The following is a 14,827-nucleotide window of genomic DNA, read 5'->3' as shown; positions in this document are numbered from 1 at the left end:
GTGTGTGTGAGAGAGAGACAGAAAGAGATATGCTTCTGCCAGTATCTCACCCTGGCACATTGCTGCCTGTGGAGACAGTGGTGCTGAGCTCGTTGTCCAACTCAGCCAGAGCAGCATAGCGATCCTCTGTGCGGCTCCCTGTCTGTGACTGGGCGGGGACGGCACTAGACATTGACGGGATTGGCACACCTCCCCCTTTGGACAAATTAAACAAAAAAAAAGACACTTAAAGATCAAGTGCCACATGCATACACATGAACACTCAAATAATAAAGAGAGAAAGAAATAACCCAATGATCCTGGGGAAAGCTTGGTATTTTGTAACATACACAATGTGAGGTTCAGGGCTAAATGTCCACTGGGTGTCTCTCTTCAAAGCTTCTGAGATGTCTTTCTCAAATTAATCCAAACAGAAGGATGTATTGGTGTGTTTCCCAACATAGCTAACAACTTAGCATGTCTTAAGTGATCACTGTGCTGAGTGTTTTCAACAGTTGCTTAGCAACAACAGTAGTAAACATCTAAAGAGCATTGCTGGGCATAGAAAGGGCTTGCCCAGTGGGTAAGAAATAAATGAATGAATGAATGAATGAATGAATGAAAAAATACTGAGGTAAGCGTGAGAGTGTCTGTGGTCAGAGTTGAGGAAAGACAATGGTGGGGAGGGGGGTACCTGATGAAAAGGACTTTGAGGGGGGCGACGTGCTCAGATGGGATGGAATTGCAGTGTTTCCAAATGCCTCAAAGTTGGCAAAGTTGGTATTTGAATTACCCTGAGGTGCTGCAGCCGTACACAAGGAAAAATTAACACAGACAATGAATGTGGAAATAAAAACAGTGGCAGGGCAATGCATGGGATGATGACACACCAAAGGCTACTTACTGCTAAATGTCTTTATTAATCTGTATTAGTCTGAGCCAAGGGTTTGACCTTTGAGAGAAAGCTATCTTACCTGACTGGCTTGGAAAATGTGCAAAGTTGGCAAAGTTGGTAGAGCTGGAAGTTTGAGTGGGTGGGGCCGCAAAGATGTCTCCTCCCAGGTCTGAGAGCAAGTCAAACTTTTTCTCCTGAGCAGCGCTGTGGGCCTGGGAACGAGCTACCCCTGGAGACTGGGCAGCAGCCGGGGGTTAAGAGGGTTAAAACGTTTCTACAACCAAATTCAAAAACACAACATAGAAGGACAAAAGGAGGCTCTGTGTCTCATTTCTGTTACCTGGCGCAGTGGGGTCTTGTTGAGCTGCAGGGTCTTGAGGGGTTGGACTTCTGGGGTACTACCAGTGCTGCTGGCTGAGGAGCCGGACACAGAGGCTTGGACACTTACTGCTGCCCTTGCCTGGTCAGGAGGAACATACCTAGACATTCAGAAAAGAACCAAAACACAAACGTAGAGACATATTAAAAATGGAAAACAGAAACAGCTTTTATAAATGTGATCCCATCTGGGCACTTTTTATTCAACATAGTAAATCAAAAGAAATGATTATCAATTTGATTGATCTGATTAGGGTAAAGAAAGTATTTCAATCTTATCAAACGGATCTTCCTTCATGTGTTTAAAGGTTGTGCTCTCTTTCCACCAACACTGGAGTAAAAGAAGAAAGTGACACGTAGACATGATAAGTCCTGGACAATGATGAGCATGCTGTCAAACTAAAACATATGGTTGACCAAATCCATAACTGCTAAATGTTTTTTTGGCAGAGGTAGCACTTAACTCTCAGCACTCATTCATCTGCATTACAGCTGATAGTAACAAGCCAGCATTACTGAATGACTTGCAGATCTTTTGACATTGACTTTTTAACCATTCTTAAGTATTTACTACCTTTTTGGCTACATTATTTAAAACAGTATACAAGTATAAAATATTTCTTAATTCAGATTTATACACTATGTATCCACAGAGTGAAGAACTGAAATAAGAATGTTAGGAATGTTGGTTTGAGCCCAATCTAATCTTAACAACAGGTTTTATTCTTGTTAAACAAACAAACAAACAAATCTACAAGTTTATGTTACCATCTTTTCTTTTCGTATTTTTCCTGAAGGAACTCTTTTACTTTCTGTGGTTCTCGGAAATCTGGAACAACTGATGTCCTGTCGTCATAGAGGCCCAACCAGATGTGTTTACAGACCTACAGGGGGGCAGAGGAATGAGGAGAGTGGGAGGTAAGGAAGGGATCGGGGTGGGGGTGGTGGCAAAGAGAGAGAGGTGAGAGAAAGTAAATGGAAGGGGGAGGGGATGACGAGAAATGGGAGAAAAAGTAGGGAGAGAGGAATGCCAATAAAGTTGAGTAAGCAGGATTCAGAAAAATGCTGAAAAGATGAACCACTTCTGAATGGAAACCAGATAGCCGTGACTATAAAAACCCTGTTTAACAATGGGAAACGGGGTGCTGAGTCACAAGTGTGTGTGCTTGGTACCTCATTGCTGTGTTTCTGTAGGAACTCAATTTCCTGATGTGTGAATGTGGTCATAGAGATGGACTTCACTCTGTGTGGGGGATTCAGTCCTCGCCTGTGGGTATAAGGTATATGTTAGCTTAAGAACAAGAGAACAGGATGCAGCACAATGCCGCTTATGTGATATGAAGAAGCAAACGAAACCCCCGACAGCAGATGCATTGATACGTTTTACTTCTCAGAGTGAATACATGCATGAGTGTGTTACGTTTCGGACATGGGTGTAACTGAAAACCAACAAAACATCAGAGGTAAGGATTTACTGCCAGCCAGACGTTGTTCTTAGACTTGGTTTAAATCTCAAGGAATGTGATTGTAAAAGTAATTGAATTCAGAATAAGCGCACAAGTTAACTCAGACTTGTGCTCACAGTTATTAGGGAATTATAGCAGATGCCATCCCTACTATATATGGTATTTTTGACATGGATCCACAGAAAAAGTACACGTGTTAAAGTTAAAACTTATACAAATTGATCTAAACCAAGTACATATATAAAAACACAGGATAGTTAATGCTTTAACTATTTGCATTGGTGACCTACAAATATCAGCTGTAGCCAGTTGTTTTATTCAAGAAGTCAAATGATGAGCCAAACTGAAATGGCCTGTGTGTAATCAAGGTGTGACAAGTGACACACGATCACACGGTGACAAACTGGAAGGCGCAACAGCTTGTTGCTCAGTTTCATGGCGAAAGATAAATCCTTAAGACAAAGAAGCTTTACACACAAATCTGTGACACGATTAAATTAAATTAAAGATTAAATTACTACTTGTTTATAGATCACTAAATCACGTTTGTGACAAGGGGGCTTATATCCCTCTATACCCCCCACCATTAGACCCTGAACGCTGATGAGTGCAGTAAAAATGTAAAATGGCTGTGAGTCCGCCTCAAGCAGGCTGTTCTCAAAATCTGAGGGTCTGTGCAAGAGGGACAGCAGCGAGGGAGGGCACCGAGAGGCCTATGGCAACTTCAGAGGAGCTTCTATTGCAAAGATGGGGGACAGTACAACTGTTGCTTCACCAGTTGCGGCTTTATGGCAGATTGGCAAAGACAAAACCACTGTTGACACATCGGGGCCAGCGTTTAACATAATGTGGGAGACTCTGAAGCAAAGTGGAATAAGGTTCTATGGTCTGATGAGGCCAAAACACACCACCATGAAGGCTTGTGATAGCAGCCCAAGCACCATGCTCCGGGGATGCTCCTGCACGCCATGGGAGGCTTGTGGAGGCTGAGGGTAACGTGAAGTCTCAAAACACATCCTGGACCAAAACCTGATGCAATCTGTAACGGGACTGGCTTAAAACCAACTATGTTAATGTACTGGTTTGGTCAAGTCAGAGTCCAGACAACCATCCACAGCTGAATTTATGGCAGGATTTGAAAACTGCTGCTCACTGCAACTTGACACAGCGTTCACAGTGTTGCAAAGAAAGAAAGAATGAGGAAAAACTGATGTGTAAAGCTGATACAGACCTGACCACATAAACTCAAGGCTGTACTATTATACTTTACTATTATACTAACTATAGTGTGCTCATATTTGTACTCAATTTAGATGATATGGTAAAAGTTAAACATTTAAATGTCACTTCTTATTGATCTGTGTAAAAAAAAAAAAAAGGCCCGATTAATCCACTGTGTGTTTAAATGCTCCTTTTAATGTCCCATGCACTCAAACATTAAGTTTAAGCAATTTCCGCCAATATGAATTTTCCTAACTGGGCTGTGCCTATGTACACAGACTCCAGACACACACATGATCTTAATCTGTGTCAGGGTACTGACTAACTAGCATAACCATACAGAATCAATACCAAACGTATCTAGATCCCTGACAGAGGAGTTACACACACACACACACACACACACTGGGGTAGATGTAGGTTTACATGTTCCCTGACAGAACACTAGTAACAATACTGAGCAGCCAGCAATTACAGAAATGTGTTTGCCTCTGTGATGAGGGCAACTGGCCGGATGGGCGTGGGCCAGTTCACAGTTGCAATGAATCAGAATCATTGCCTGGGAAATCCTGGTTATGACTTCAAAACCATCTTTTTTTAGAGTTTTTTGAGGAACGAAGAAGTGATTTCAATCAGACAGGCAGCTAAGGACACCCACTGCCTGATTTATCTTTTCAGATATCTTCACAAGTTGAGAGACCCACCTGCAGCTTCTGCTTGATCAAGATGTGTGGTGTGGTGTGTGTGTGTGTGTGTGTTGTGTGTTAAAGTTCAACTTAGAGGAGAGTTCCCGCAGTGATGCGTGCTGTTTTTAAACAAGATGCTCAAAATTTGACTGATTAGTAATGTGACCCTAACAGTACGGCGAGCTTGAACCTTGACCACACAGCAATAAATCCATGAGACCCCGCGCCCCTCCTCTCCTCTCACGACCACACCACCGACGACACACACATCTATATGAGGCCTATCTTATCTGCACTGAAGGAGAGGAACTGTAAACGAAACCAGAGAGTGCCGACACCCACCCGCCCCAACCCAGCGGCCTCGGGAAGAACCGAGGGTAAGTTCCTAACGTTAACCTGTCATGACTTTAACGCTATTGCTATTACTTACTTAAACGGTTTACTCTCTTGACTCTCGACTAGTCTGGTACTTCTGTGTGTTGTACTATTCTGTAACCACAAGATTGACACTTTCCCCCCCCGCAGGGACACTACAAGAATGCCAGGAGCAAGGTGGTAACAGACGAAAGGAGCCACCCTGTCATGTTGACATAGGTCGGGCCGCGCTGGTCGCAGTCGAAGCATTTCCTATTCGCGGGCAGGCTAGTCATTTCCCGGAGCATCTTCAGATGGGTCTCCTCCTGCTTTCGCTTCGCACTCGTCGCCATTGCCGGAGGAAAAACAAGATCGGGCTGGTGTCACCGGGGAGGAAAGTTTGGTCAAAGGGACCCGGGGCAGGGCGGGTGTCTTCAGGGCAGAGTTGTGGCGTGCGACGGCGGTGGCCGGGCAGACACCTTGCCGAGAGGTCTAGCAGGGAGACTGGGCGACTGGCGGACTACTTCTTCTACACGGAGAGAGTGAGAGACAGAGCCGCTTCACAGGCACCGGCGCCATCTGTTGGTTTGGAAGGATGCCTGTGTCTTAATGGAGAGTGACTGAGTGATTTGGAAACATTTCAGGAAGGATAGCTATAAATGAGTCACACACACGTCACCACAAGAACAACTCACAAACAAACAAATGTACACATTATTTTTATTTTAAAAAAGGCCAACGGCATAACAAATAAAAAAACAAATATATAGCATACAGTGTTTTGTGTGTATGCTGTATTTAAGTACTTCAAAATAGTATGATAAAAAAATATGTTGGATTTAAACATCTCACTTTCTCTTTTTAGACATTATCCCCTTTTGGTGCATGTTTTAAAATTCAAGTCTATGGTCCCTGCCTTGGCACCCTTTACACAACAGGTGCTCATTGAATATCTAGAGATGAGCCATCCCCTGTCTCCAGTTTTGGCTTGAGGAGAAGCCTCCCTGACAGTGATTGCACTGTTCTCTTTCATAGCCGTCCGCCGCCTGCTCCGCCTTTCTTGGTGGCTCTGCAGGAAACTGCTGGATACACTGAAGCTCTGCTCAGTAGATTGCATTGTTGCTGTTAAGACAAGGTCAGATTATTGCATCGTCAGTGGGGGTGGTGACCCCATGCGGAGGCAAAGACTTAAAATCAGTGTCTTGATAGATGTCTGTTTTGGCTTCTTCTAATTTCGGCTGTGACTGGAAGGCATTTGGGAGAAGAGCAGTCCTCTGCCAATGCAAAGCCGCTGCCTCAGTATTGTTTTGCTTTGTTTTTATATGCATAATTTTAAATAAAGAATGTTAAAAAAAAAAAAAAAAGCTGCTGCCTCTGAAACTGTTAAAATTAGTCTATTATTAATGAAAATAAAATAAACTAAAAACTAATGGAATTCCATTTAGTCACTGACATGAATTACAAAGATGACTGGCTTTCTCATGAGCACAGGAATGAACCATGATAGTTTGTTAGAACAAAATCTTCTCATGGCAGAAACTCAAGATCAGGATTGCACATATGTTAATGTTTTTGTCTTTTTTTGCATTATTCAGCAGGCAGACAGGGTTCAAAACAACTTCTTTCCAACTTCCAAGCAGCAGATGGTGGCGGCCTTATTTAGACTTTGGTCTCTTTCTGTTGCTGCTTAAAGAGTCTGCAGCTTCCACGGGCTAGAGAAAGAAAGAGAGAACTATTCAGACAAATCAACACACCACTTTTGGGACTACTGATCACTTCGCCTGACTGGAGTAGAAATCATGACTGATCCAACTGTTTTAAAGGTTCCATATGTAACTTTGAGAAATCCATTGTTAATAGTGACACCAGTGGCCTAAATCATATTAATCATATTTAGAATAACATTTCTATCTGCAATGTTCCTATATTTTATTTGGGAATAAGTCCATGCTACTAGCTCGATGTTTACGAATCACTCCAACAGTCAACACTAACCAGCAGCCACCAGTTACGGCCATGTTGCACAGTGCTGACACTGTAGGGAAGTGGAGAGAGAAGCCACTTGGACCATCACATCCTTTGAATTTTTGCGGAAAATCTGACCTTCATATCTACATAGGAACGCATTAACAATCAGTCCACAGGCTACCGAGAAAGTTAAGGAAGGTCTGATTTTTTAAGTTACATTACCACCCATTCACACATCGACAATAAAAAGTGATTAATACATAAAAATAATATGTAAAAGAATCTTACACCTGGAACCTTTCAATAGTTTAAGTTGATTTAATCATTATAGCATTTCATCTAATAAATAAGCTGTATTATTTTTGCTGATGATTATTATGTTATGCTCACCTCATTCCTCTTTCTGGTAACTCTAAAGTAGTCCTCCATGCAAGTCTGCCTGCTGCGTCCCGCTGCCTTGTCCTTTTCCCTCTCCTCCCGCTTACATTCCCGTATCTGACGGAACTTCTCCATTCGATGACGGACCCTGTTCTCTCTAAAAACACACCAGCATGAATACAGACATACTGTCTTTGAGAGAGACAGAGAAGCATGTAAAGTGAAAGCTGAATGAAAATATAAAAATGAATACGTACTTAACATGTTTGCTGTGACTGAGGAACACAACCAAGGCTTCTTCATCTGGCTCAGTCCAGGTGAGTTCAGGAGCTACAGTTTGTGATGCATCCAAGAATATCTTCCGTGCTTCTTTATACTTCCAGGAAAGTGGCACAGGATGGGTCTGAAGGGCAGTAGATACTAGTGTCTTATTAGATCTTACTTTTTGTTTTCTAAAGCAGAAAAACAAAGACCCCCAGTTGCCCACCAGCTTACCTTTCTGTTGACATGCAAAACCACTTCCTCGATAGTACGGTGCTTCTGGATCAGTGTCAGAGCTCTCTTAGGACCCAACCCGGCTATCTTGTCACAGTAGTCACAGCCCAACAAAATACATAGGTCAACAAACTGGTGGAAGAACAGTGGAAAAGAAGAGTTTGAGTACAGACAAATGGTATTACAAATTATCATATTTTATGCTTTCAAAGACATTTTAATGGAAGTTGCAGTCTAACCTCCTCGTGACTGATCTGGAGTTTCTCCAACAGCTTGGGTAAAGAATATTCAACAACTTCACTGTGAGGAAGAAAAAGAGCACAGATCAGTTTAGAAACCCCCAGTCCTTCATTCAATTGAAGTGATTGATGGAAATTAAGTGACATGACTCGTAGTGGCATCAATACATGAACATTAGTTGAGGCTACAAGTCCTATCATCAGTGATCCATCAGCCAGTCTGTGGCTTGTCAGGCAGAAGTTAGCAGCAGCAAACAGATTTTATTTCAAGCATTGGACCTCACTCCAAGAGAACACGGTGGAGCTCATTAGCATGTCTCACTGCCATTCAAAGTTCTTTCCCTCATACACTAATGGACTGTATGAGGCTCATTTTTGTCCAACAATAAGAAGCACCTCGTTCATCTTCTTCTGAGAGTTTACTGTGGCTCACAATACCTCTGTTTCCTTGGAAAAAGTATTCGCTGCTGTTAATTTTTGACTGGCAAGCCACCAGCTGACAGGATGATGTCTGTCACAGCCTCAGGTGATGTCAGCGCATTAATATCACTAAACACTAATTTATGTCAAAAACTCTAATACAATCCTTTAAGCAACGCACAGCTACATTTACACAGTTTGTACCTGTCCTTCTTGGCATTCAGCTGGCGAATGAGAATATTGGCTCCAAACGGCAACGTGTCCATGTCCTCTGAAGCCACAGCATCCACTGTCCCCTCTCTCACCAGCCGCGCACACAGTGCCTCAGCGTCCCCTGGAGCCTTGAGCACAAGACAAGAGAGAAAGAGAGGGAGGTAAAAATTAAAATGCTTGAAGTGAGGGAAGGAAATAAAGAGAAAACGAGAGAAAAAATATGTTTAGCAGGTCATACCTGGATGACAGGTACACCCAGAAGCTTCAGGAGGTGGAGGCAGTCTTTGGTCTGGGATGATGCTGCATGGGGCACAAAAGAGTCGAGATTCACTTGAAAAAACTTTACATTTAGAGAATATTGTTCAATAACTAATTAAACTTCAAAACCCCTGCTTGTGGTTATCAGTCAGTATAGATATACCTGCGCCTGTGCGGTTGGGGGAGCTCCAACCAGCTGCCTCAGCTCGCTTCTTAAGCTGCAGGAAAAACAGGAGCTTGCATCAGCACGGGTGGCAATCATCTGTATCACACAACAGGTGTGTGCTGTCTCTATCATATCATAGTGGCCCATTAAAAGTCACTTTAACTTCCTTGTTTTAGATACAAAGGTCTCTGAACCGTAACTGTCCTAGTCATACCAGGAAGACATGTTTAGTCTCAAGTTGAGTCAAAAGATACAGACTCCAATGTGTCACTTACAACAGCTGTCTTTTCGCCTGGTGGCTTTCCGTCAAACACAAAGACTGGCTTTATGTCATGTTCCAGGAAGGTGAGCGTGCGGAAGAAGAGACCTGTCAGGGGGCTACAGAGAAGAAATAAAGGATATTTCACACAAATACACTGTTCAAAGAATAGAAACCCCTGCACATTGTCAAACTTATTTACAATTAAATAATTTACATAAACTTATTTTTAATTATGGTGGAGAGGTCTTGACTCAACTTTATGGCTGTTGTTTGTGGTGGTGCTGTTGAAAAGCATTATTCTGTAAGGTGTTTCTAATATTAGATGATAAAGATATTAGAAACATTGTACAATCTAATAAAGTTCAATACAAAAGCACCACAAAGTGCAGCCTCAAAAAGTACAAACTGTATCAACACACAAACAACTAAAGCAGTATGAGTGTTTTACACGAACATACTCAAAGTGTTTTCAGCAAAGTTACTGCAGGGATAAAATATTGCACCAATTCATCTTACAGGTGTTTCTGTTTTCTGGACTCGCTGTACTGGGTGGAAACGGATAATCCATATATATTATTCACTAGTCGGAGAAAAGAAGTGGAACACATGGGTAAATAAATCTACTATTGCTCCACTTTAGTGAGACAGAGTGGGCCACTGATCATCAAGGGGCTCACCTCAGTAAAGGCGTCACTGAACGGAACTGGTTCACAACAATAGAGGTATCCAGGGCGATTACTTTTCCTGTGGAGTAACACAGCATCAGCATCAGCATCAGCAGCATGTAACAGAGTTTCTATGCAGTCATAATTGGCTTGTCTATCACATCCCATACTTTTACAGACATCTTAGGTCAAATTTAATTGACTGCAACCACTGAAGAAATGAGTCTATGAAGTATGGTTGCTTCTTTGTAACCAATATATTCCACTATTTTAAACGATGTTACTGTACTTTACTTTACATGGCAGTAGTTTCTGAATGAAGAACTGACTTTAAAAGACATTGATTATAACACGTTTCTAACAGCAGTGTTAATAAGTCAGTAATAGAGAACTGTGTCCTTTCTTATGAGTCCTTTAAATATACAAAACCAGCAGGAAACAGTGAGACCAGTTGATATACAGTGTAATTAAATACTGTTTAATGTAGCTTGAATGTCAATGTAATACTGAGAGATTAACAAGAGACTTTAGAAAGGAAAGTGTCAACAAATAGAAATCCTCCAGCTACCTCACAATCACCTCGACATTGTACTACAGAGTAAACGTCGTTAGTGTGCATCATTGTACTTCAGTTGCTACTTAGTGGTAATATATCTATACTTCACCCTTACTTTGTGTAGTAATACTAAATTAATATTTAATATAACTACTGTAAGTTAGTCAGGTGGCTGTATGCTAACCATGGATGTGATGCTAGCGTTAGCGATTAGCATCCGCCTTTCACCATGACCAACATTAACCGTGTCTATACAAGAACAGGAGACACTGGGGGAGGATCGGGAATATTACCGGTGTAGTCACTGATATCCTTATAAGAAATGGCTCCAGGAGCATCTGAACGGATCACATCTGCCAGTTTAGTGATCCCCATTGTGCAGCCAGCACCACTGGTTGTCTATTAATACCTCCGCTAGAAGACGAGACACAAACAGCTCAGGGTAGGTTTGATCCAGACTAGCTGCTGTTTGTGGAGGATGTCTGCTCGTACAAATGGACTTGAGTTATATTAAATAATACCTCTGTATACAACGATGGCCAGTTAAACTCCCATGTACCTCTTCCTGGTGCTGACAGAGCAGTAGGGGTCAGCATTGCACTGAGAGCATTGAGACAGGGCTCTGGAGGAAACATCCATCATTTATTACAGCAAAAAGAATAACAATGAATGTATTCATATATTACAAAGGAAGTAAAATATTTAACTTAAAACTCCAGCTTTAAGTAAAACATACAGCGCTTAACAGAAAAGAAAGGTCACTGCAACATTTTGTTAATGCCCCTGCATTATATGTGATTCACAAACCTCCATGAAATACACGATCATCTCAAATATTTCAAAGATACATAGCCATCTATTACACATGATCATACAGACAGTAGTTTCAGGATTTATATGACACCATATGATGAATAAAACCACAGAGTCCATGCTTGTAGTCTTATAAGTAACATAAGTGGTTAAATTCTCTGAAGAAAACAAAAAAACAAGCTTGAATGATAGAAACAGTAGTTGGAAAACATTATCACTTCACTGGACCTTAGTATCCTACCCTTTGTATTTTTATTGCCACTTCAAGCTAATAAGAGAATCCTGAGGCAAGTCACTGCCAAAGAGGTAAAAAAAAAAAAAAAAAAAGTACATTAAGGACAAACTACAACATTTCGACAATAGGCTATTCAAGTAGAGTACATAAGTCTTTTGGGTAATGCAGAACTGAGAAGGACATTCGGGGTAAATGTTATGGCATCTCTAGAATTAATCATCTTACTTTGACACTTTAAGAATGGTCGTTTTTGACAAAACTGGTGAATCTCATTTTTAAACAGACAAGACAGGTCAGGTCTAAGGCTTGGTCCTGTAAAGTTCCAGCTCTGGGTTAGCTTCCCAAAACATGTGTCGCTTAAGTAAATCCTTGTTTCACGTCTAATCATTCTTCTCCTGAATCTAAAAAAAAAATCTAATTTACAAACGTAGTATATTCTCCCAAGGAATCACTTTAAAATCTGTTGGTGCCATATCAAGGATTTATCAAGCTTAAAAGTGCAATCAGTAATATTTTCTTAGCTATTTGTTTGCTACTTTAAACCAGACCTCATGTTCTATATTATCTGTATCGCTGTAAACTCACGTTAACGTTGGTCTAGTATTTAAAAGGTGGAAAAAGCTCAAACTTTAAAAGTGATTCAGAGATTATAACTGTTGGACAGCAATTCATGTCGTAGCTAGTTTTAGCCAAATAAGGTAACTTGTGTATGTTGCTGCTGTAACATAAACCTCAGCTCACCACATCAGAGCAGTTGCTAGTATTTTGTAAAACTCCAGCTGTAGTGTCATTGTGCTTTGTCTTGCCAAAGGAATGAAATACATAGATGAATTCTTGAATGTGAGATATGCTTTATCTCTAGTTCTCTAGTTTGAATGTAAGATTTAGTAACATCTAGTTGACTAACCAAACATTACCAAACTTTTGTAAACATGGGTTATGTTTTACTGCCTCATGTCACACCTTGACATTTGTGAAATCCCAATATAGAATTTGCTGTAGAAACACTGAAGATTGTAGTGGATGACTTTTCCCATTGCTGTTGTAGTTTCCTGTGGTTGCATTCAGATGCAGTAATGACTCACTGTATTTAAATGGTTGCACCATGAACAAGGAATTGCTTTGGCTTCCAGTGTTTTGGGAGACTCTGTCTTGTCCCATCTTAGCGACGGAACCAGATCCAGGTGTTAATAAGCCAGAATGCCACAGTAGCAGAATACAGGATGACCTCTCGCTTGGAGCGTTCTTTGTTTTCTTCCTCCAGCAGCTGCAGACGCCGGTTCAACTTCACAATCTGAATGAACACATGAATACAACACTTTAAAAAGGTGAGAATTTACTTGTGCTGGGAAAGATCTATGTAGTTTAGCATATACATAGGATTACCACGATCTGGTTTTCAATTTAAGTTTGAAGTCCTTTTTGACTTTTTTCCTGGGATTATCCAATTTGAAATAACAACATAAAACCACACAGCAGCAACAGTTCAACAATACTGTTAGTTTCAAGGAAAATCTTTCAGTACTTTCTTACTGGCTCAGGATGTGATTAATGCCTGTATTTGTACTTGTATATGTTGTGTTTTTATCCATTGAGTCTTTTGTTTGTTTACGGCTGAGTATCTGAAAATGCCAGTTGTAACTTATCCCTGGCTGTGCTGCTCTGCCAGCATCCTTCGTAAGCAGCCTGATCTGGGCTACATAAGCTTGTTGTGTCAGCATGCCTTCACTGTACACTGTAGCACTTATACACTGCAAACCTAAAAATAGGAGAAAACACTCACAACAGGTACAATATTTGGACCAGAACAGTGGAGAATCATGTAAATCAATGACACGGGCAGTCATTTAGGCGTGTGAGACATATTACCTGTCGTCGTAGTGAGGAGGCGTCCACTAAGCCAGACTCATCAGGGTTTATATCCAGGGCCAAGTCCAGGTGTGACCTGAGGAGATCAACATATCTCAATTTAGAATAACAGTAACAGAGACTGTCTGCATAACTACAGAAACTATCCTGAAAGGGGAACCTTTTCTATTTCCACTGGCGACATTATGGTGACATTAAGTGACTACATTGTATAATTTCTCCTCAGCATTGCCAACGCAAATAAGGTTGACAGATAAGGGAACAATCCTGATGATTTCAGGATTCATCAGGATTCTTCCAGGTACCTCCACTAGAACTTTGGCTCAGCACAGGCTGAGGCATTATGTAAGTTGAGGCTGTGAAACAACATTAATTGCCTTATGATAAATTATAAAATGAACAAAATAAAGACACCATCCAAGCACGATTTTCTTCACTTTACTACCTTGTGCATTTCATTAAGAACTTTTTCTCCTGTTTTGTTTTCTAAGCACTGCTTTTCTCATTGTTTCAGAAACTTCTACACTCCATAACTTCCTCTTCCAATACAGTTTGTCATCTGAGGACCTCAGGTTTATTTTCTAAAAAATAATTGAATAATTTCATTTATTCTAGCTGTTTGTTCTAAGAATCTTTGTTAACACAGTGACTTTTTCAGGGACAAAGAAGAGAAATCACCTGCGGTGGCTGTCATCCAGCACTTCGAGGACCTGCTGGTATGCCCGGCGTGTTGTTGACTGGATATAAGACAGGAACCCCGCAGCTGTAAACAGGTTGATGTTTGCATCCTCAGGGGAACAGAGAGGGGGACACAAGCGGACTGGGGGGGCAGAAGGGGAAGGGGTTACACTGGCAGAGAGGTAAATGGGGAGAAACAGTAAAAAAAAATAAGATTTTTTTTAAACAAACGAAGAGTGAAATAATAATAATAGTAATAGTAATAATAGAGAACAAATTCAGAATGGAACGGCAGCAGCAGTGAAGCAGTGTTGTCACAGGTGTCCCGACCTTCAATGTGTGCTTACCTTAAATCACCTCTGACAATCTGACTGCTGTGGCGGCCAGATATGTTCTCACTCGCACTGCGTTCCCTTCGAGACCGAGCATGAAAGTGGACCTATGAATGATACAAACATTTGATGTTAGGCTTACATTAAGTTAAAGCTTACGTGTTATGTTGTTTTTCTCCCTTTCAAAGCAAGCTACTGTAGTTTACCTGGACGACACATTAATATTAGATTGATTACAGCCACATTTTACGGTGGCCCAGAGGTGTCAGGCCGAATACAAAAGCCACAACACAAATACAAA

The 14,827-nt window shown here is 41.2% G+C and overlaps 3 protein-coding genes across 3 annotated transcripts in view; all 3 read right to left on the bottom strand.

Annotated features, from left to right (window-relative positions):
- Window positions 1–5,534, bottom strand: part of agfg1b (ArfGAP with FG repeats 1b) — a 9,152-nt gene extending 3,618 nt beyond the window's left edge. Inside the window, exons 1-7 of the mRNA XM_035671177.1 lie at window positions 5,160–5,534; window positions 2,426–2,519; window positions 2,021–2,136; window positions 1,215–1,353; window positions 954–1,110; window positions 674–781; window positions 51–195 (exon numbers count right to left, since the gene is read on the bottom strand). Of these exons, the coding sequence (XP_035527070.1) occupies window positions 51–195; window positions 674–781; window positions 954–1,110; window positions 1,215–1,353; window positions 2,021–2,136; window positions 2,426–2,519; window positions 5,160–5,332 (932 nt within the window). The 5' untranslated portion in view covers window positions 5,333–5,534. The remainder of the gene's footprint in view (window positions 1–50; window positions 196–673; window positions 782–953; window positions 1,111–1,214; window positions 1,354–2,020; window positions 2,137–2,425; window positions 2,520–5,159) is intronic.
- A 146-nt stretch (window positions 5,535–5,680) lies between these two features.
- On the bottom strand, window positions 5,681–11,182 carry zgc:110269 (probable flap endonuclease 1 homolog). The gene is made up of 11 exons (XM_035671162.1): window positions 10,893–11,182; window positions 10,056–10,122; window positions 9,392–9,494; window positions 9,114–9,168; window positions 8,931–8,992; window positions 8,684–8,820; window positions 8,060–8,120; window positions 7,821–7,952; window positions 7,583–7,728; window positions 7,338–7,482; window positions 5,681–6,691 (listed from the first exon to the last, which is right to left on the bottom strand). The coding sequence occupies exons 1-11, from the start codon at window positions 10,972–10,974 to the stop codon at window positions 6,635–6,637; spliced, it is 1,047 nt and encodes a 348-aa protein (XP_035527055.1). The 5' UTR covers window positions 10,975–11,182; the 3' UTR covers window positions 5,681–6,634.
- A 45-nt stretch (window positions 11,183–11,227) lies between these two features.
- The window catches only part of LOC118335003 (mitochondrial fission factor homolog A-like), a 7,546-nt gene continuing 3,946 nt past the window's right edge, over window positions 11,228–14,827 (bottom strand). Inside the window, exons 4-7 of the mRNA XM_035671165.1 lie at window positions 14,542–14,633; window positions 14,195–14,365; window positions 13,517–13,592; window positions 11,228–12,941 (exon numbers count right to left, since the gene is read on the bottom strand). Of these exons, the coding sequence (XP_035527058.1) occupies window positions 12,810–12,941; window positions 13,517–13,592; window positions 14,195–14,365; window positions 14,542–14,633 (471 nt within the window). The 3' untranslated portion in view covers window positions 11,228–12,809. The remainder of the gene's footprint in view (window positions 12,942–13,516; window positions 13,593–14,194; window positions 14,366–14,541; window positions 14,634–14,827) is intronic.

The sequence above is a fragment of the Morone saxatilis genome, unplaced genomic scaffold (assembly GCF_004916995.1).
Source record: "Morone saxatilis isolate NCDOM2014 unplaced genomic scaffold, NCSU_SB_2.0 Contig23, whole genome shotgun sequence".
Taxonomy (NCBI): domain Eukaryota; kingdom Metazoa; phylum Chordata; class Actinopteri; family Moronidae; genus Morone; species Morone saxatilis.
This window is presented reverse-complemented; position numbering and strand designations above follow the sequence as displayed.